The following is a 24,361-nucleotide window of genomic DNA, read 5'->3' on the forward strand; positions in this document are numbered from 1 at the left end:
TATATCCAATATTGAAGCAGGTTCAGTTTCGTACACCTTTTAATTCAAATAGCCCCATAAAATAAATCCAAAGGTGTCAAATCTGGCGAGCGGACTAGCCATTCTGTAGGAACTCGACGGCCAATCCAACGATCAGGAAAAGTAGTATCCAAATAGTTTCTTACTTGTCTGGAGTAATGTGGTGGTGCTCCATCTTGTTGGAATACAATATCCATATCGAATTCATTAGGATTCGCTTCGACGATTTCAGTGATGAGAGGGTCAACAGTAGTTTCCAGCATATTCAAATACAGTTCTCCTGTTAAATTTTGATCAATAAATAGAGGTCCTACAATATGGTTTCCCAATATTTCTGCCCAAACGTTAATTTTTTTCTGGATATTGGGTATGTGTTTCCTGGAAAACGTGAGGGTGGGTGTCACTCCAATAACGGCAATTTTGTCTGTGAACATTGCCGTTTGAAAAAATGTACAATCGTCACTAAAACAAATATTGTTCTTCGATCAGGGTCATCTTCAGTTAATTGGTGTACCATTTTTATTTTGTATGGATGATACCTATTCCTCTTCAAAAGTCTCCACAGTGTAGAAGGAGACACCTCACAAACATTCGCGACCATCACACCAATTATTTGCACTTGCTGTTCTTCCGTAATGGATATATGACCTGGGGGCTTTTTGTTTCCCTCAAATATTCTCTATAGATAGGGCCATTCAGAAAACGTTCATTGAAAATCCTTTCGGTCTCGTGAAAGTTACGCGTTGCATCGTAAATGAAAAATCGTTTCAATTTTTTCTTCCAATGGACGAAAATTTACCTTTTTAGAGATTGTTGACGTCGTACCTTACCGTACGTAAAACCGAAAACTAACTGAACAACAATGTTCATTGTCGTACTAACATTTTTTGTCATTTTATAAACAATAAATAACTTAACAAACCTTATCGGGTTGTTGGAATTGCCATATGACAGATAAAAAAAATATTTCTAGAAATATCGATATTAATATGTTTGTCTTCAGGAAATTATTGAATATTCCGCCATTTTGTAGTAGGTGAAGATATTGACTTCATATTCTAGGGTTGTGAAGTATTCGTCAGGACCTTCAAAATGATGTGTCACAAGACCCCCCTTTCCTAAATATATTCTTCCGTTTTCAATTTAATATCATTTGCAGATCAGATTACGAAGAAAGTTTAGAAATCAATGTTCAGAAACAATTTGAGAATTATTCAGTGACATTAAAACTGAATAATTAGGACTATTGGACTAAAAAGGATAATGCATGTTACTTCCGTATATACACTAATTAGTTCGTTATCGCATACCTTCAGTTGAGAAAACCTAATTGTATTGTAGATCAACTACCGTAGTCGTTGATCGTTTGGTGAAAGATAATTCATAGTTATAATCGGTTTATATCATGTGTGTGTGTATCGGAAAAACTGATAATAATTATCGAATCAACTTATATAACAGTTTTATAATTTCTCAATAAAAATTATTTTACTTCATACTTCATTCGATCGGATGTAGCTTAGGATTTTTGAACGATTCTGTGTTCTGTCTATCTGTATATTTGTCGTACTTTAAATTAAAAAATCACTTATTTCTTTGTATTTTTCTGTAAACATTATTTCGTACAAATTGAGACATCTTCTAAACAAGAAAGTAATACAAATCATGAAATCATGAAACAACCTCAAAAATTAATTGGCGCTCCGGGGCGACTTCATTGATTCCAGTGGCGCCTTTGCTTTTTCAGCTGCAGGAAAACTCTGAAAAACCTGCAGCACCACATTATCCCAAGATCTTGATCTGCCAATGTCCTCTCTTTCATAAAACAAAATGTAGGGTGTCTCCAGAGGCTCCAATAAATGCAAGTCATCGTCAGAACACTTTGTGACACGACTATCGTCAAACTAAAACCAGTCCGTTTAGTCTTTGGTCAAGACGTGATAATGCTCAGATTCAACGCCAGAACCACAGTGAACAATGACTGCATGAAGATTATAATAGTCGTCTGCTAGATAGAAGTGTTCATCAATTTCGAACCTTCGTAAGAGTTTGGTGCTTCCGTCAGAGGTTGAGTCATGTTTGGAGATCATTATCAGATTGACTGGTGCCTCAGGTATACTTGTTTTCTTACAATAGTCAGTTAGTTTGGCGCACGTTTGGCAACACAGTTGATCATCACCCGTTAAAAGTTCCATTTTCAGATGATTTAACAATAAGCTTTGCACGGACTGGTTATCAGTCATATTAGGAAACGCTAGTTGAAGTTCCAGAAAATCACATACCTTTTTGCTACCTCTTGAACATTTACTACAAAGTAAACAAGTGAGGATTTTTCCAGCAATAGATCTACAAACACAAGACGAGATAGATTGTACGGAATCATTCAATCCAGAGCGGTCAGGAGTATATCGATTCTACTATTTTTTTGCTCACGAAGAGTATTCAACAAGAACCCCAAGAATTCGGAACAATCCTCTTGTTGTTATGTGCCAATAATGCACATATAATTTTTTTTGGCGAATGGTTTTTTTGAAATTTTTAGTAATAGTAGGTACTAAAAGTGAAAAATTCAAAAATTAAGATTTTTTTGAAAACATTGGTCCTTCCTAATTATTTTTTTGTTATCATTTTCTACATTGAGGAATTCGAGAAGGTTACTGAATGTTTTCAATGTTTTCAGCAATACGAGATATATTTCATCAGTTCGGACTTCCATTGTCTAATATGATATAAATTGATTTGAAATCCTTGAAATAATCTGTAAAATGCACTTCGAAACATTGTCAACCACCTTCCAACAATACGAGATATGTTCTGAATTTTCAAAAGAATTGCAGAAATTTTTTATCAAGTCTGGTCACAATGAATAAAGACGACTTTGCCAAACGTTATTTTCATTAGACTTCATCTCAATAAAAGTAATAATATTATTTATTATATTATGTACTAATATGCGTTCGTAGAATCTTTAGCCCGAACATATTTTTCAAGTTTGGACTTGCGTTGACACGGTCGCGGCTTCCCATCTAGCCGAAAGTTCCAAGTCTGCTGGAACTGCAGCATTGTCTGGCGAGAAATTGAAAAGAAAAAAATACCAAAATCTTGGAAACAACTATCTGTTTCATCCAGTAGCGGTTGAAACTTTTGGTGTTTATGGCCCGGAGTCTCTGTTATTCGTTCATGAACTCGGAAGGAGAATAGGCCAAGCAACGAAAAATCACCGTTCTACCTCTTTTTTGATAGAAAGAATTAGTATTGCTATTCAACGTGGCAATGCTGCTTCAGTACTTGGAACTATTCCTCCTTCACATAATTTTGATGAGATCATGCATTGCCCTAATTTCAGTACGAAACTGAAACCTCTTCGAAACAAACCGAGATACGTGGATATTCATCAGTCTCCTATCAAGGTTAATTCACAAGTGATTGATCCACCTTCTTCTTTTTCAGTGCGGTCAGAGGACTCAGGTCATTCTTGCCCTCAAAAAACGAGTTACAGTCCTCGTAGAACTGATTCCCTTTCAGTGGAAGATCTTCATGAAGCAAGAGCCGAATCGATCCCTCTACGAAACCCTTCTTCACTTGGAAGGATCGATCGCAGCTTGAGAAATGGTTCTTATGGAGATTCTGTGAAACATGTTCTTCCTTACGAATCAGTAGATAGTTGAGAAGAAAATTCGATTGAATAATTTAGGAAACACTTGTTACATGTATAGCATTTCACAAGTGTTGTTCATGACGAAAAATTTCAAGAACGAAGTTTTAATGATGAACGTGAACGGGAATGTTTCTTACTTATTCATCAAACTCAAACACCTGTTCATGCAGCTGCAGTTTCGTAAGAAGGTATCATCTTTTCCTCCAACCGATTTCCAGGAGTCTTTGAAGTTCACTAGATACTCGTTAGGACAACAAGAGGATTGTTCCGAATTCTTGGGGTTCTTGTTGAATACTCTTCGTGAGCAAAACAATAGCAAAATCAATACTCCTGACCGCTCTGGACTGAATGATTCCGTACAGCCCATCTCGTCTTGTGTTTGTAAATCTTTTGCTGGAAAAATCCTCACTTGTTTACTTTGTGGTAAATGTTCAAGAAGTACCGAAAACTTATGTGAATTTCTGGAACTTCATCTAGCTTTTCCTAATATGACTAATAACCAGTCCGTGCAAAGCTTATTGTTAAATCATCAGAAAATGGAATTTTTAACAGGTGATGATCTACTGTATTGTCAAACATGCGCCAAACTAACTGACTGTTATAGGGAAACAAGTATATCTGAGGCACCAGTCAATCTAATAATAACAATGATGATTTTTAAACAAGACTCAACCTCTAACGAAAGCAAGAAACTCTTTGGAAGTTATTTCATTATTATGCCTTGGTCAAAGAAGAAACGGATTGGTTTAAGTTTGACGATAGTCGTGTCACGAAGTGTTCTGACGATGCATTAAATTTATTGGAGCCTCTGGAGACATCCTACATTTTGTTTTATAAGAGAGAGGACATTGTTAGATCAAGATCTTCAGATGATGTGCTGCAGGTTTTTCCGGGGTTTCCTGCAGCTGACAAAGCAAATGCGCCACTGGAATCAATGAAGTCGCCCCGAAGCGCCAATTAACTTTTATTGTTGTTTTTATTTTATTTTTATCGTTGTTTCAATAAAATTTTCATTTAGTTATATTCAAATAGAAATATTCAAGAAAATGTATTCTTATGGAATAACAGTTGAGCTGAAAAGTTGGTTGGCTAAACTCCTGTAGGGTATAAGAGGATTAGAGGAAAAGTATTTTTTTGACTTTTTTTTGGAAAATATGGTGTATGGAAATTTCCTTCAAACAGGGTGGCAAAGTGTTATATATATTTTTACTCTAATACATTATTGATTGATTCGTGAATTCTAAGTGGGGGATGGGGAGAGGAAAGTTCACAAATATTGTGAATTGACCCTGTATATTAATACTGGCTAAGTCATTAATATATAATAGGAATAATATCGGTCCAAGGACTGAACCTTGTGGAACGCGACTCCTGACATTACGTAATTTGGAGTTGGAGTTGTTCTCTTTCATTTTCACAAACTTACTATTACTGCCTTTTACTACTAATAAATGGTACAACTACTAAGTAAGTACATCCATCGGCAATTGTACACCATTACGCTACAAAAATGCAAAGTATGAATAAATATATCCATTACTCAACGATTACAATCGTTAAGTAATGGATAATTTTCGTTTGTAGTGACTTTTTTTTGTTTACTTTGTTCGTTTGTTTATAAATTTATATATTTCTCTAACAACGATAATACAGATGGTGTATTATTCGAGATTCGAACAATTTCTCCTTCAACAACAATATTCCCGTCAATTCCAACTAATGTAGAATCTTGTAATCCTCTCGATAATTAACAATCGGAAAGAAATCATCCGATACGATGGTTCATCATGATTTTCTTCTCCGATTTCTGCCAACAAAGGATATCATTATACATTCCCGTATAATTAATTAACACCGAATCTTTAATTACTCTCACTTGAACGTATGAAATTATGCTGTCGTAATTGCTATATAACTTTTTTTTTTTCGCAGAATGACCAGCTGAAGGAAGCTCTGGAAGCGGAACGGAGGGGCATGGGGAATTACCTGATTCGAGGAAGAGAACTGAACGACAATCTAGAATGCATGGAAAAAGAGGTAGGGTAATTTAGGCGTTGCACGCATCCATTCTGATTCATCAGACTGTTGCGGGCGATGAGACAAATTATTAATTAGCTCATCAAGGTTGCCGGATCGTTTTTTTCAATTGTCTCTAGCAGGCGGTATGTCAAAATCGCGCAGAGAAAGTTTATTGAGTATTATCTGATTAGATTAATAAAATTTATAAAACACTTTTGTCTAATTACCACTGGTAGATTTTATTTATACAACTGGTTTCGAGTTTGACCCCATTATCAAGTATAAAACTGGAATCTCAAGTTTGAAACCTCGGTTATATAGAATTTTCAGGTATGCTGCAAGGACAGGTATTTGAAAGATAGGTAGTTGGGCAAACCAGGATGCCAACTTTCAAATTCCACACTGAAAATTCTAGGGGTTGTTAAACTTGTAAATTCAAGAGAGGATACCTACATAAATCGAGTTGCTCGTTTAAAGGTATACATGTCTGGTTTTTAATTGATTTGTTAATTCCCATGGCTTCCAACAAATTCATTTTTCCCTTTATTACATATGTGTAGGATTTTGAGGTCATCTTTATTTATCTTGTGTTTAGATTCTTGAAGATGTTCGTACATTGTAGATTTTTTATCCAAAGAGACGTGTTCACGCAGTCTTGTGGCAAAATTACTACTGGTTTGGCCTGTATATATATATATATATATATATATATATATATATATATATATATATATATATATATATATATATACCGGGTGTCCCAGAGCTTTTAGGCCAGCAGATATCTCAGTTACCTGCAGAACAAAAATTAAAACAAAAATATGTATCATAGGAGAACACAAGCACTTTCATGCAGCATAGCAAAATCCACCCCCTGGTAAACAACCCCAAGAAACCACCCCTAACTTTTGTTTTTCAAATGGCATGCCCATGTTTGTTTTGGTTCAACTTACAGTCTTTTTCATTTCTCGGTCAATGATGTATCATGGTAGGTAGAATGACATGCAGAATCATAGAAAATAAAAACACAAATGAAATATTAATGTTTAAGGTCATCTGTATTTTGATACATGATACTACAGAAAATGTTCAAAATTTGGCCAGCACTTGCCACACATGCACAAGTCGCCGAATCAGCGCGCGAGTACAGGAAGCCCTAATCATTTCCGGAGTAACGGTATGACAAGCCTCTAAAATTTTTTGGGTTAAATCGTCAATATTCATTGGTTGTGTTTCGAAGACAACTCGTTTCAGATATCCCCACAGGAAAAAGTCCAGTGGCGAGAGATCTGGAGAACGTGCAGGCCATCGCACAGGTCCACTATTTCCAATCCAACGGTCTCGAAAAGTATCATTGAGGAATGTAGTAACTACATTATGGTTATGTGCAGGAGCACCATCTTGTTGCCACCACATTTGTTGTCGTTCTTCAAGTGGAATATCTTCCAGGAGGGCAGGTAAACAATTTTCCAAGAAATGTAAATATCGGTGGCCCGTCAAAGTGTCTTGGAAAAAATGGGGCCCGATGAGTCGTCCATTATGTAAACCACACCAAACGTTCACACCCCACATTGTTTGGAAATTGGTTTCTCTAATCCAGTGAGGGTTGTCCTGTGACCAATAGTGCATGTTATGTCGATTAACAGTACCATTATTATGGAAGCGGGATTCGTCACTCCACAAGATTTGATTGAGGATGTTTGGATTGTCATGGACTAAAACTTGAATGTGAGCAATGAATGCCGTTCGTCTTTCGAAATCGGTAGGTCTGAGTCCTTGGTGTAAATGAATTTTGAAGGGATGATACTTGTACTGTTTGAAAATTCTTTGCACAGATGACTTACTGATCCCAATCTCTACCGCCAATGCACGAACCGAAATATGAGGATGTGCTTCGGCGTAGGCCAACACATTTATGCAATTTTCCTCAGTTCGCACGGGAGTAGGATGTACTTGATCTGTTTTTCCTGGAAATGATCCCGTTCGCATGGTATTTTCTACATACGAAAACGTATTACGACCTGGTTGTCGACGATCAGGAAAGCGCTGCCCATACAGCCTCTCCGCAGCACGTTTATTCTTTCGGCATTCACCAAAAATTAAAAGCATATCAACGTATTCGTTGGGAGTGAAGGTAAAAGGCATTTTGATATACAACAACAATATCACGACTGATGGCAATGTGTCATCCAGATATCAGAGGAAAGAAAGGAAGCACAAAAAGTTCTAACATTTTATCGCCTCTTTTTCTGCGTAGCGTCCACTTTTTCTGGTACCCACTAACATATTCAATTTTCTCGAACAATTATGATATATCGTTGATTGAGAAATAACAAGAGCTGTCAGTTGAACGACAAACAACATGGGGTTGCCATTTGAAAAACAAAAGTTAGGGGTGGTTTCGCAGGGGTTGCTCGCGAGGGGGTGGATTTTGCTTTATATATTCTATTAATTATCTGCGAGCGCATTCGACAGCTGGTAGTAATGTCATCTTCTATATATATATATATATATATATATATATATATATATATATATATACTGTCATCTTCTGGCACTCCTCAAACTCAGTTTGAGGAGCATTTATATATATATATATATATATATATATATATATACTGTCATATATATATATATATACTGTCATCTTCTGGCACTCCTCAAACTCAGTTTGAGGAGCATTTTTTTCGAAAAATGGTCGTTCTTCCTATTTCTACGCCATAAACTTGATGAAAGACTTTTTTCAAAGCGAAATCCATTTGACGACTGATAAGAATGTACGAAAGATATCTTGTTTCAATTTTGTACATTATAGCGTGTCCAAACAAATATTTTTTTACGAAATCGATGTATGTACCACATTTTTCTAAATGGAAAATAATTTTTTTCATTGGATGCAGAATTTTTACCATGAATCGTGCAATATCAAACCAAACAAGATTAAATGAAAAAACATTGTGAATATTACTAATATTTTTTTCTCATGTTATGGTGTATATTCATGAATTCAGGGCTCAAGTTCTAGATATTTAAATTTGTCAACTGACAAACTATGAAACTAAAAAAGGAAGAGTTGAATGAAGGTTGATGATGAAACTTTTGTAAAATATGTTCGACATGTTTTCCTTTTTTTTGAATGCAGAGCTGAAGTCTATGTTTGAAAGACTGTTCTATCCTGCGCAAGACAGCTGGTGTAATGATGCCAAAAGCATTCGTTATTCAAAGTCACATATTTTCGGAAGAAGCTAGCGGCTCGGTGGCTCGACGTAAACCATATTTTTTATGTATCCCCATAAGAAAAAATCCAGTTTTGTTTAATCTGGTGATCTAGCGGGCCACCGTACAGGCCAATTCCGTCCTATACATTAATTGGGAAAAACTTCATTTAAATGATCTCTCACTTCTGCCGAATAGTGAGAAGGTGCACACACATTGTTCCATTCATATGTCCCTGAAAAAAGTATGGACCAATTACATATTCTCCAATGATGCCTTCCCAGACATTTATCGACCACCTATATTGATAGTCCACCTGTCTCAATGAGTGGGGATTTTCTGTCGAATAATAATGGTAATTATGTCGATTCACAAATCCATTTTTATGGAATGACGATTCATCCGACCATAAAATGTTATTGAAAAAATATTCGTTTCGACGAATTTTTTCCCATGGCCCAATTGCAAAATCTCACTCTTTTCTCAAAATCGGCATACAGTAGTATGAGATGGATGAAAACGATGTTTCTTCAAAACTCGTTGCACTGATCTCTCACTTATATCCACTATTTCATCAATTTGTTGTTGACTCCTACTATGATCTTCAACAGCAAGAATAACTTGCAATTCATTATCTTCATTAGTAGCTGGCTTGATGCGCTCATGTTTAGAATAATTGATACATCCGTTTTCAACAAATCGTTTAATTTTATTTTATTCGCTGAGGTTGTTTTAGACCGAAAAAATATGGCACAAATTTGGAGATTATTGAAATTATTGTAATTATTCAAGAACGTACATTTTGCGGTGTAATTCAAAAGTTGTTTATCTAGCAACAGCATGGGCGATATTTTAAGGAAAGGCTTGGACAAAAACTATGCATCAAATGAAGAAATTGCACGGTGTTCTATTTAGAGAATAAATGTGTTATAAACATAATATATATCTCGATCACAGTCGTCACATATGGATTTCACAGTAAAAAAATCATTGATATTATGGCGATACAATAGAGAGTTGTCATGTACAAAATTGAAACGAAATATCTTTTGTACATTCTTCAGTCGTGAAATGGATATCGCTTTGAAAAAAGTCGAGTTTATAGCGTAGAAATAGGAAGAACGATCATTTTTCGAAAAAAATGCTTTTTTAAGGCGGTCACACCCCGTGTGACCGCCAATATTTTTATTTTATCAGGCTCGTGCAATAAGGTAATATAGAAATTTAGATTCCTATCTGTTTCCTAAATTGAGATATGGAACACCCCGCCACTGTTGCAGGACCCTGTATAATTATGATGTGGTGAACCAAATTCGTGGATCACCACATCACCCAAAGACGATTGTGGATACTTACAATCGAAACGTCGTGAAGTAATTTGGCTTGGCATATTTTAATTTTCAATTTTCATTTCTTGTTAATAGTTCAATTGTTGATTGTTGCTTGTATTTTATTTCATTGTTATTTCAGTTTTTTTGCTTAATATACTTGTTATTTCTTAGGTACCTAATCTTTTTGATTTTTATAGATTCTTTCAGGAATTTCAAATCAATTTATATCATTAGAAAATGGAAGTCCGTTCTAATGAAATACGATTATTAAAGATCTCATGCAATTCTCCCAATCCACATTCCAAAAGAAATCAAAGGCAAAATTCAACATGTGATCGGAAGAATTAAATTTTCATTTTAAACTATGGTGGTTGCTAGTTTCATACTTCTAATAATTTGTTCCATCACACAATCTATTCGGTTCCGGTCAACTTCGAAGCACTGTAAAACTCGGACAAATTACTGAAATCAAACAAATTTATAGTGAAAATCATTCGTTGAAAACTCCTCTATAAGATTGTTCTCAGGTCATTTTATTGTAAACTGACCATAAAAAAATATAACACCCAAATGAAAATTTGTTGAAAACATCAAAATTGAAATAATTCTAAAGTTGTAAAATGAATAACTGAAGTTTTTCCAAATCATTCTCAACTTTCAATTAGTAAATTTTTCACTAGATTTTTATCTGTGATAATTTCATTCTTAATAATTTTTTTTATTATGGTGATCTGTTTCGCTGCATTTTTCATTTTCTTCAAGTCCAATACTTTTGCTTCCCTTTTTTCCGAACTGAATTAACTATCTTGGTCTGATCTTTACTGATATTATTTTTTCTAAAGAGAGGTTTTCAAATAAATGTAGAAAAAACTATGTCGAATTCAATAAATGAATCTTTCATTTTCCTAAGTTTTCGGACAAAACTGCTTGTTTCTGCCGACTCACATCCTAATTTCAAATTTAATTCGTTTTTTTTTCTACTCAACAATCTCACCGTCATTTCTATTCAATTCAGATAATGAACAAACTTTTCAGTTCGAGAATTATCTACCATATCACAGGAAAACAGAATCGAATAAGAAAAAAAATATTATAATGAGTTTCGGAATTTGTGACCTTCTTTCTGTACCTCAATTATTTATCTTACACAACCGGTCATGATTCACTATCTCTATATACTCTTGGGTTTCATTTGCATAGGTGAGATTATGTGAAAACGATTAGAAAAATTGAATATTCAACGTTCTCTCTATAGACGGAGAGCTGTCAACAAAGATAAAAAATTATACTAAAGGCAGACGCATTACAAGAATTTTCATTTGAATAGTAACTTGAAAACTATTTAACTTTCGAACTTGACTTTTCGGAAAATGATGGTTACCAATAAGTAGCGGATCCAGAAAATCATTTTGGGTGTAATATAGTAATAATTAATGAATTTATTAACAGCAGAAATAACGTTACAATACTGAGCAAAAATACAAATTTGTCAATAGGATACAAGATTGAACAGAGTTTATTCTTTCTCTTGCACCTTACAAAATAAAAAAAAAGATTTAAAAGATAAAAAAAGAAAAAACAAATGGCTCAAAATGTAATTCTGATACCAGGTACAACATTTTATTAAAATAAAGAGGGGAGATGAGGCGGATATCGGTATAAACATCCTTCGTGATTTGAATCCACCACGGCTGTGCAACAGAACGCGATCAGTCATTGAAAAATTAATGAAAAACGTTGTCGAAGCCCTATTATTCCTTCACATGTGCCACTTCATTTTAAACGTGTGCAATTTCAAATTCCATCTGAAGATGAACTATACTGTACAGTATAGTATTCCATTTTCAAATACAACAATCTTAAATATTCCAATTTTTTTCTATTATAATTGTATAAAAAAAATATATATTTCGAAATGAAATTTCGAAACATTTATCTCTCCCAAAGTAGTTATACCGTAGGTTTTGGTAAATGCCTGTCGGAAGACAACTACTTCCCGAGCTAATACCACGTTGCACATTGAATTATATCCGACAGACATGGACGAGATGGAGCTGTTACTAATTAACAATCTTTCTCTTAGACGAAGCTTTCATACATGCAGTCGAGCCGCATTGAAATTAAACGAGTTCCAGGCACACTGCTGTTTGGTTTAGATCTTTCCTGCACTGATGAGAGGTAATACCTCGCATGGTCTTGCAGCTGGATGAATGAGAAACATCTGCGAGACTAACCACGGCGAGTTATCTTTCATAAATATCGGTCGAATATAATTCAATATCCAGCGTAGTTATAGCCGGGGACGTAGTTGTGTTGCGGCAGGTATTTACCAAAACCTACGGTGTAGCGAGAGATGAATGGTTCGAGATTTCATTTCGAAATATTTATTTTCTTATACCTATGTATGTGTCTTTCCTCGATAATCTTCAAATGTTTTAATATTTGTGAAAAATGCCCAAAAGTGAAAAAATGTTGACTGAATTTTCCCTTTTAATTAATGCGTTTAACGGTTTTTTCCATTATGTTTCTTTTTCGTTGCAGAAAGTAGTTTTTTTTTTTGAAAATTCTTGTGGATGTGAAATTTTGAAATAAGTGACACTTCCTTTTCTGGTGTTCCTGCTGAACTGACTTCTCTGTCTGAAAACCCCACTGCATAGAAATAACGAAGATCGAGAGTTATACTTCGTAATGCATTTGTCCATGAATGATATCCGTATGCATTCATATATCAGGCAATTGTTCCCAATCTGGCAACCTTGATGTCGTTAGACATGTTACAATGCAGACCCATTGCATTAGTATTAAAATGGTAAGGTAACACATTGAGGTTACCTGCGCATTTGTTTTTTAATCGTATGCTTTCACGATTTTTATTCTCTTCATCGACGACTGTCGAGCAAACCGGAAAAATTCCTCTCATTGTGGATCTCCCATTTCGACTTTTATATTGCGTTTCCGTTGGTAGGTCTTGTTTTCACATGCTACACCTATTATCTTGCTTGTACATTTGCATTAATATGAAGAGGATGTGTCTTTTTTTTATTTTCATCGTTGTGTGAATTTTATTCAAGAAATCGAGAAATTTTATTATGAAATGTTGAATGAAAGTTGCTAAAAAAACTGTTATTCATGAATTTATGTAAACTGGTTTCTAAAGAGGTGAAGATTATGACAAAAAAGACATTTAACACATTAACTTGTGATACACTGTTTGGAGCCTTTGGTGTAGTAATGAATATTACTGGAGTTTTATTCCAACGCCAAACCGTTTCGATCACCAAGTGATCATCTTCAAGAGGAAGATTAAACTTAATATACTTACAATGTTATCCTTATTTACATAATAGATATCTCTTCCAAGTACCTGTGTCTTAAGTGTCTTAAATTGATTTCACTATATTGCCTTATCTACTAGTATTAAATTATTTTACAATGTGTCCTTCTGTAATAGTCAGGTAAATCTGATAATAATTCAGCAATCTATATAGTATACTATTAGGTATTGGTCCATCATCGTTACTCATAATATTACTGTTTACTAATTTCTACACTTTTATAGGCATCTAGATGCCTGTTGTTGTTAATATGTCTAACTAATCTCAATGAACTAATGTCTATGGAATGGTTAGATTAGTTAGACAAGTTAACAACAGGCATCTAGATGCCTATGAGAGTGTAGAAATAAGTAAATAATATTATGAATAACTATGGTGGACCAATACCTTATAGTTATATAGCTTGTTGAAATAATATTTTATTATCAGATTTACCTGACTGTAAGATATTGTGAAATTAATTCAAGACTAGTAGATCTTTATCTGTAGAGTAGGGAGGGTGAGTGAAGGCCCACAGCACATAGGCCACATGTGAAACATTGTGCATCCTCCCAAGGAATTGTCCTCCTAGTCCTCCACCATCCTGTCTTTTCCAGGAAGATGGACAGGTGACTAGGAGACATCTCCTTTATATCGGCAGGTGTAGCCCAAACACACACTCTCTTATTGACGATAACTCCGCACACTCGCATAGGACATGCCTGACAGTTTCATCTTCCTGAGCACACATCCTGCGTAGAGGTGTGTCCATTAGCCCTATATTATGGAGGTGTTTTCTAAGTTGACAGTGTCCAGTCAGAAATCCTACTGTTAAACCGTAGGTTTTTCCTGGTCATTGCCAGATTTTTCTTCGTCGCCAGCTTCCCAGGGTCGCCCAGGGTGATCCTGGCAAGAGTGCATCCTTTGATTCCATCCCATCTTTTTAGGGATTGAGCATGGGTGTGACGTTTGGCTAGTTCCGCAATTGTCGAAGTCATCAGGTCCTAAAATTCTTAGTCCAACCGCTTCCTTGGCTAAAGAGTCGGCAATGCGATTACCTTTACTCCTGTCGTGCCTTTTAACCCACCTCAGGATAATGTTTTTACCTACTGAGGCTTTGACTAAATCTTGGTGGCACTCTAGTACTATCCCTGAGGTAACACGTTGTCTGTTCAAGGCTAATAGGACTTGTCTACTATCAGTGCAGTTTGTGTTTTTGCCAGAAATTCCTTTCCTGGTTATTCCTTTTGTGGCAATTGAGATACCGGCCAGTTCTGTTTGAACGACGCTGATATTTTTTCCCATTCCCCACTTAATCCTTAGGCTTAGTGATCTGGAGTAAACTCCACATCCTGAGCCTTCTTTGGTTTTTGAGTCGTCTGTATTTATGCGTATTGCATTTATAGCATCTGACTCTGTGTTCTGTTTTATTTGTATTTTGTAGGGTTTATTAAACACAAACCTGGGTTCAATTGCTGGCTCCCTGCAGCAGAGGTTGCGCATTACGCGCTTCTCGCCATAGGCTCAGCCTTAATTGACCCATTCCTACTTCGAGGTTTACACCAGCCATGCGCAATCGTAACATGGCCATTAACGCATCATCCTTAACGTACAGGTCCAGAGGGGTAAGACCAGTAATTAGTTCCATTGCAGCGGTTGGTGTTGTTCTCATGGTTCCTGTGACGTTTAAACAAGTCAATCGCTGTATTTGATAGACATTTTTGGATGGTCGTTGTTTGTAGAACTTTCGATCCCCATGCAATGGCTCCGTACGTTAACATAGGTCTTATCATTGCAGTGTAGATCCAGGTGACCACACGGGGTAAAAGACCCCATGTGCGTCCCACTGTCCTCCAACATTGCTCATAAGCCACATATGCTCTTTTTGCTCTACTCTGTAGGTGAGAGTTCCATGTTAGCTTCCTGTTGAGGGTAGTACCAAGGTATTTCACCTCTTCAGAGAAGTTCAGTTTGCTTTTGAAGATTTCAGGAGGTTTCAAGCCTCCATGTAAAATTATATAATTTATGACAATTAAGACGCAAGTACCTAGCAGGTACCTAGTTTAATCTTCCTCTTGAAGATGATCACTTGGTGATCGAAACGCGTGTCGAGGTGTTAAAATAACGGTTTGGTGTTGGGGAAAAACTCCAGTAATAGTCACTTATACATTTGGTCATTTGAAGGACAATTCGCTTAAGGATCCAAATTGTTTTTCGCGTACTATTGTTTTTGAAAGGATATCTTGAATTTCTAATTATTATAAACTACCATCGTAAAATTTCTTGAATGTACAAACATTTCGTTTTTCGAAAATTCTACCACTACTGAAGGATTTCGTAAATATTACAGAAAGCGTTATTTCGATAAAACAATATCTGTTGTACCCTTCAAGTATAAGTATTCAAATTTTTTTGCATTTGATTTTTTATGTTTCATACTACACTTGACATCGCTGATGAGACTGAATTGAAGCACTAGACGTTATTCCACAATTTCTGAGCGATGCTTATGCGATGGTTTTTTGTTCTAAACGGAAAATTGATCTTATTTTTTGAACCGACCTCGTACTTGATATCCTGTCTGGATATTTTTTGAAAAAAATCGATAAAACAAAGTCCCCCAAAGTGATAAATTTATTTTGAATGTGCAACAAGTGTATATAGACGTAGGTTTACGATGAACATTCAATAGTATTAGATTTTTTTTTTATTTTGAAACGGTAAAATTTAAAGTCATCTCCCCAACTTTAATTTACTTACAGAAAACGCGGACTGACAGCATTAAGACATGTCTCAGTCTCAGCTAGAACCGTTTCAATTTGATGGAAAAAAAGAGATTCATATGAAAATTGTAATAATTGTAATAACCCAACGAAACAAAAATATGGCTATAGTCTTAATTCGGTGTGAACTATTGATGATGTCCAATAATATATGTTTATGCAACAAAAAATCCACAAGGCTAAATGTACAATTATTGTAGTTGTCGCAATAATATCTTTTTTCCAATGAGTCAATCAAAACAGGGTTTGAATCTAAATTGAATCTAAAGATGATGACATTCGTATCACATTATTCCTTATCCAACTAAGTAGTTTCATAATCAAGCTTGATTATGCACATGTACATTTCTCTTCAAATCATTCTAATCGGGCCTTTATTTGGGATCTAGGCGGGTTGACCTTTGTTGCAGGATGAAAATTTGAATTTTAAGTTGTATATGTGCTTGTATTTAAATAAAATAATATAATGCTATTGTAATTTCTGAATATTGAAAGTGTTGCAAATATATTCCAAGTTCTTCAAAGTATTTTTCTCGTTGCAGCAGTTGTATGACCAACATGATAAAAAGTATAAAAGGGAAAAAAGGTTTTCATGAGACTTTTACAATATGATTTAAAACATCGAAAAAATCAAAATTTCTAGTTATTGATCAAAAAGTATATTCTAATTGTAAAGAAGAAAGTAACACAAATCATAAAATTATGAAACAACAACAAAAATTAATTGGTGTTCCGGAGCGACTTTATTGATTCCAGTGGCGCATTTGCTTCTTCAGCTGCAGAAAAACCGGAAAACCTGCAGCACCATATCATCTGAAGATCTTGATCTGCTTATGTCCTCTCTTTCATAAAAAAAATGTAGGGTGTCTCCAAAGGCTCCAATAAATTCAATGCATCGCCAGAACACTTCGTGGCACGACTATCGTCAAACTTAAACCAGTCCGTTTTGTCTTTGACCATTGCGTAATAATGACCAGATGCAACGCCAGAACCACAGTGAACAATGACTGCATGAAGATTATAATAGTAGTCTTCTAGATTGAAGTTTTCATCTATTTCGAATCTCCGTAAGAGTTTGGTGCTTCCGTCAGAGGTAGAGTCATGTTTGAAGATCTTGTGTTATTATTAGATTGACTGGTGCCTCAGATATATTTGTTTTCTTATAATAAATAGTCATTTAGTTTGGCGCATGTTTGGCAATACAGTTGATCATCACCCGTTAAAAGTTTCATTTTCAGATGATTTAACAATAAGCTGTGCACGGACTGGTTACAAGTCATATTAGGAAACGCTAGTTAAATTTCCAGAAAATCACTCAAGTTTTCGCTACTTCTTGAACATTGACTACAAAGTAAACAAGTGAGGATTTTTCCAGCAAAAGATCTACATACACAAGACGAGATAGACTGTACGGAATCATTCAATCTAGAGCGGACAGCAGTATTGATTCTGCTATTTTTTTTCTCACGAAGAGTATTCTACAAGAACATCAAGAATTCGGAACAATCCTCTTGTGGTCCTAACGAGTATCTAGTGGACTTTAAAGACTCCAGGAAATCGGTTGGGGGGAAAGATGATACATTCTTACGAAATTGCAACTGCACGAACAATTGTTTGAGTTTCATGAATAAGTAGGAAACATTCTCGTTTTCGTCCATGGTTTAAATCTCGTTCTTGAAATTCTTTGTCATGAACAACATTTGTAAAATGCTATTCATATAGCGTTTTCTAAATTATCTATTAGACAACTGTCTACTGATTCGTAAAGAAAAACATGTTTCACATAACCATTTCTCAAGCTGCAATCGATCCTTCCAAGTGATGAAGGGTTTCGTAGAGAGATCGATTCGGTTTTTCCGAATCTTCCACTAAAAGGTAACCAGAACCACGAGGACTGCAGCTAATATTTGGGGGGCAAGAATGACCACACTAAAAAAAGAATAAGGTGGATCACTTGCGAATTAACCTTGATAGGAGAATGATGAATATACACATATCTCGGCTTGTTTCGAAGAGGTTTTAGTTCCGTACTGAAATGAGTGCAGTGCATGATCTCATCAAAATTATGTGAAGGAGGAATAGTTCCAAGGACCGAAGCAGCATTACCGCACTGAATAGCAATTAGCAATACTAATTCTTTATATAAAAAAAGAGGTAGAACGGTAATCTTTCGTTGCTTGGCCTATTCTCCTTCCGAGTTCTAGAAAGAATAACAGAGACTCCGAACCATAAACACCAAAAGTTTCAACTGCTACTGGATGGAACAGACAGTTGTTTCGAAAATTTTGGTATCTTTTACGTTTTAATTTTTCTTCACTAAAGGAACATCAGGTTTCAAAAAATCAATTCATTTAAAATTGCTGTATTGCTGATTTTTCACTTGTTCATCTCCATTAAATACCACCTCAATAGTATAATATTTCCTATATTTATGTATATTACACATTACAGGTTGAGCAGATGAGATTGAAGGAGAAGTCAAATAATTCCCTCAAATCGCAATTCCAAAAGGCTGTGGAGCACCTTGCAACTTGCAGAGCGAAGAAATGTTCGGTTTGTGCACACATCAAATCGGCTTATCGGAAAATGTCTCCGAATAATCGTAAAGAGTAAGTTAATTTTGAATAAATTTGAATTGTTGAACAAATTTTGTATTGTGACCCTTTACATGATGGAAGGTAATAGAGTCAGAGTCAGAAATGCTTTGTAAATGTAAAAGTTTAGGTTTTGTTGACAAAGCAGGCTTAAGAACTTAAACAATCTGAAACATCAACATAAAAGTCAAGAATTTAAAACAAGATATTAATATGGCTCAAGCACACTTGAAAAAATCTATGGTGAAAGTCTGTGATAAAAAAATTTATAAGTTGCAATTATAAGTTGCAAAGTCATCCGAAAGAAATTCCTCAATACTATAATAAGCTTTATCTTACTTTTTTACTCTTTTTCGAAACTGTTTGTAGCATGTTAACTTTATGATTGAAATGGGGAGATGACTTGCATATTTTTTGCTATTATAAAGAATCGAATTTTTAATTCATGCTGTTGACGGGATAGGAAGAGGAATATTGAATGTGAGACGAGTGGCATAACTTTGAGTTGAGTTCGAGATGTTATCTTTATGCTTTCTGTGCATTAGGCAGAGTGTTTCTAAAATAAAGAGGCAGTAGACTGTTAAGTTGCTGAGTTTCCAATAATTCTATTGGACCCCACGGGGCATCCTTTCCGGGGTATCCTTTCCAAAGCTCTGGTCTATAAGATATATTCCTCACAGTCGTAGGGGGCTGTGGAGAATTAAAAAAAAAGGGGCTTACAGAAATCTTGGACTCTAGCTCCGGTAATAAATCTCTCTGCTCTTTTTTGTATTGTGAAAACTTGATTCATTAAGTTTTGACAGCTCCATACCGCAAGTGGGATTCGAAAAGTGCAAAGAATGCTTTTCTAGCAGAGAGATACTCCAAAGAGTTAGAGATAGATCTTGTCGCATAACAACTTGATGATAATTTTTTGCTTAGTATACTAATATGTGTTCCAAATTTTAATTTGTTGTCTATTGATATTGTATAGGGAAACGTGTGTTGCATTTTCGTAAAAGTGTTTAGTGAAAATCTCACAATAAAGTGTTTCTCAAATATAGATAATTTTTATTCCTACATTATATATAATTATGTGCCATCATGTGCCATTATGTACCATTTTTCAATTTTTAATAAAGGATGAAATCTGAAGTACTGATAGTTAACGCAGCATTTCTCAACCCTTCTAACTGACGTTACGATCACATCTGAACCATGCAGTTTTGATTTTGATTTGTTAGACCTTGTATTTTAAATATGTTGAAGTTCATCAAACGTGTTTACTGATATAATTCCTTTGGAGCAAACAAACAGTTATTTAGTTATTCTAGTGTAAGATCTTCTAAATGAATGTAAACTAGGAAAATCTTGTAGGTTAAGTAGGATAAGGTAGATAAGGTTAGTGTAATTGGAGACCTTGCAGGATACCATGTATCAAGTGCGGCTTCTAATATAGTAAGGTAAAAGGTTAAGTGGTAGAGCAGGACCTCACTAGGTTATACGTAGTGGGCTACTGAACTTCGCCTTTTAGGTCAGCAGTTATGTGTAAAAAAAAATTGTTTTTCAAAAATTGTTTTTCATGCTGTTCTAATAAAGACATATTATTATTATTATTATCAGCGACTTAGCTCCTATGAATCTTTGAAAATAATAAAATTAATGAAATTTCAAAGTTACCACTTTCACAATCTTAATGATCATTTACAAATTTCAACTTGATCATCAGTTTATTAGTTATTCAGAGGGCATCATTCCTCCAACGACTCCAATAATCAAAGTAACAATCTCAAGAGAGTGGTCTGGATAAAGTATGTGCAGTTTGAAGAAAAAATCTCAATACTTCATCCGCTTTATTTTCTTTTTTCGGACGATATTCGCTTTACCGGCAGCTGAAAACTCCACGACTTATATCGTCTGGTTCTTTTAGTCGAAAAGAACTGCCTCAGGTTTATTAGCTTGTATGAGCCTGAGGGTGGGGAATGAATGTCATTATTATTTTTTTACCGAAGTATGCGCTGGTCAGGCCCTATCCCCCGAAGCCCCGATATATTCCGGCTAAGATTTCTGCCTTAGTGCGGCAGGTCGGTGTGATTTTAAGATTCGAGAGTAGAGAGGGTCATTCCACCAAGGACTCAAATAATCAGAACAATCATCTTGACAGAGTGGTCTGGATAGATTCTGCGGAGTTCGAAGAGAAAATCTCGATATTCTATCCGTTTTTCCTCCTCTTTTCGAACGATATTCGTCTCGCCAAGACAAATATCGTCTTGCTCTGTTGGTCGAGAAGGACTACACCAGGCTTATTAGCTTGTAAGAGCCTGAGGGTGGGGAACGTTGCCCACAATGGATTCAATATCCCCCGGAGCGTAGGCAACACCGGTGTCTCGTCAGTACCGTAAGAGTGCCATAGATAGTAATATAGCACTCTAAGGGCTGCGTTATGTCGATGGATATAGACCGAGACCGTATATGCTGGATATACTAATAGCAAGTGCATTAGGGTCTCGTGCGCCTCGCGGCAGGCAGGAACTTCTATCTATACCCATCACGCGACTGTGGTAAACTAAGGTGTTGAAGACACCATCCTGACAAGCCATGATGAACCCCTCAGTTTCCGACTTCAGACCACTCGACCTGAGGAAAGGGAAAGTCAGGCGCTCTGATAAGCCAAGGTCTCCAATGTTATTGAAGAAGACCCCATGCATTGGTAAATCCTTGTTTTTCCGCAGAAGTGAGGTGATCTCTGTAGCTTTTATATCAACTTTTTGCTGAACGGGTTCCAACTCGGTGACAGAATTGTGATCAACTCGTTCAGTGTCGAAAATTAAACCGAGTTCATCAGCTGCTCGGACAGTTGCCCTAAAGAGAAATGCTCCAATTCCTGCTCTCTCATGGTCACGGACCATGCAAGGAAAGGTATCTGAACTCCTGACGACTTTACCGGCTATATCCATTCTGTCATGTAGACACTCCAAACTGAAAAGTCCACGGCCTTCCTGTTGTCGGGGGAGGCACAACCGTGGAACGGACGATTTAGAATGCAAAATCCTATAGAGATGCATCATTTTTCGGGTCTTTACGTCGAGTTGATACAGCTCCTCCCGAGTCCACTTCACTACTCCAAACGAGTAGAGTAAGATTGGAACGGCAAGCATATTTGTTGCAGCGACTTTGTTCTTCCCCGACAGTTCCGATGACCAGATCTGTCGAAGTTTGTGCTGATATTTGCCGCAGAGAGAGTTCTTCACTGCTGTTACCCCTAGCTATGTAATATTTTTTGTGTGAAACAGTATGATCTGGGTAAAGTGAAACACTGATCATAACTCATGCTTTTCCTCCTATTTGATTTCAGGCGAAAATTATTTAGTTGCCTTCAAACGCCATTCCTCGAGATGCGTAACATGATCAAACCTCCCCCATCTCCCATACACAGCGACGGCGAGAACCTTTCCGAATGGTTTTGCAACATGGAGAGCATCGGTCCCAGCGAATGTTCCTCCTTGAACGTGCCGTTCTCCGCAATGTCCCTCTCCTACATGGACGATGTCTCCGATTCTTCCAGCTTCACCCGTGATGACGATTTACTAGGCGGGTTGAATCCAGATAACCGAAATAGTTTTAGAGGTAAGGGTTTGAATGGTTTTACTTGACTCGTCTCCCGGAACCGTAGGACCAATATTAATAATTTTTCCAGAGGGTTGAAAATACGTTCAAAAACGGGTACTCTGGCTTGCACAAGACACAACCACTTCGGACCTTTAATGAAAAAATATTATTTAAACTTATTAAATATTCTGGCCCCTTCTGTATAAATTAATGAAAAATAATCCACAGTGTAATAATTTTTATCGGTAATCAACAATTTTTTTCTACTTGAATAGGAACAACGCAAGTGCGATAACTGGTAAATAACAAATCTGAGATTTTTCTTGTTGGAAATATGAAAAAAATTGTTATTTTTCAATTCGTCATCAACAATTTACAACAACAATTACAACAATTTTAAAATTAAAAAGGTTCATAACTCATTGAAAATATATTTTTTTAAAATACTATTGATCCGTTTTTTATGATCAGAAGCTACGTGGAAATATTAAAAAAAAACTGATATTTAAAAAAATGCCATAAACAAATGCATTATTTATAAGATAATATAAAAAAAAATTCGGAAACTTTTTCTTTGACGCAAATTACAGTTTAAAAAAATTGGTTTCTTAAATATAATTTTATTGCTTGAAAATGGATTTGTTAATCGACAGTTTTTTTCTACCAATTGTGATTGGAATTAAGGGACATTTTTTTATCATAATTTATCTAAACAAAAAAAAATAAACAAATGCTATAACTAGCATGAATAATTGTGTAAGAGTTTGAATTTTGGGCTGAATTTGTTCTTTAATTAATAGAGAATAAATAAGTCATTAGTTTTTTCATCGTATCTCAATTAGTTTGTAAGTTATAATAAGTTTAAACATTTGAAACCATGTGATAATTATGGAAATAATAAATTTTTAAAATTCGATATTGAATATGAATAAATTGTTTTTTCCAAGAAATAATACGTGTTTTTTTTTGTTATATTGTGTGGAAAGAGAAAAAAAATATGGAAAAAATGTAATGTTGAAAAAAATCATTTTCATGTAGCTTCTGATCATAAAAATGCTTTTAAATTTTTAACCGGAGTAAATTGTTGATAACAAATTGAAAAATAATTTTTTTTTCATTTTTCCAAGGGGAATCTATTCTGAGACCTTTCATGAATGGTTATTTAACAATTATGGCATTTGCAATGTTCCTGTTCAAGTAGAAAAAAATAGTGAATCAATTGATGCATAATAAATGCACAATAACAATTTTTTGACCATGGCTTATTGTTCATTTATTTATTCAGTAGATGCCTGAATTTTCTTAATTTTTAATTTTGATATATTTAATGAGTTGAAATAATATTTTTACATCAATACCCGTTTCAATAATACCTGCTCAGGGCGTATTTTCAACCCTCTGGGAAAATTATAGATATTGGTCCTACAGTTCAGGGAGGTGGAACTTTTGTTGGGAAATTTCCTCCTCGTTTCGAACTTCTTTTCAAATTTTAAAAATGTCAAATAGTTTTTGAGATACTTGCAAAAAAACAAACCCCAGTTTTTTCAGTTGATTGTTTATAACTTTTGCAATTTTTGCAAGCAACACTTTTTTTAAAAGAATCTTTTGATCTGAAAGGAACTTGTGAACTAAACTATAACCAAATACTGCAATTTTGAATGAATAATTTAAAATATAAATTCGATTTTGATATCTCGTCGGTATGTCTAATGGCAACTTCAGAAGTTTAAAAAAACATATAGGAAAAAGTATTTTTTGTATCATTACGCGTTCATATAAATGTGTTTGTTCCAAAAGTATTTTTTTCTTTCGTGTAATTCAATGTTTATAAAAAAGTAGC

The 24,361-nt window shown here is 35.2% G+C and overlaps 1 protein-coding gene across 1 annotated transcript in view; it reads left to right on the top strand.

Annotated features, from left to right (window-relative positions):
- LOC111504545 (uncharacterized) overlaps positions 1-24,361 on the top strand; it is an 89,555-nt gene that overhangs the window by 59,589 nt on the left and 5,605 nt on the right. The window contains exons 6-8 of the mRNA XM_023159119.2: positions 5,609-5,713; positions 18,791-18,948; positions 22,268-22,539. Of these exons, the coding sequence (XP_023014887.2) occupies positions 5,609-5,713; positions 18,791-18,948; positions 22,268-22,539 (535 nt within the window). The remainder of the gene's footprint in view (positions 1-5,608; positions 5,714-18,790; positions 18,949-22,267; positions 22,540-24,361) is intronic.

Source organism: Leptinotarsa decemlineata, unplaced genomic scaffold (genome assembly GCF_025532065.1).
Source record: "Leptinotarsa decemlineata unplaced genomic scaffold, Ldec_3_MD MMD2_tig00002082_RagTag_RagTag, whole genome shotgun sequence".
Taxonomy (NCBI): Eukaryota; Metazoa; Arthropoda; class Insecta; order Coleoptera; family Chrysomelidae; genus Leptinotarsa; species Leptinotarsa decemlineata.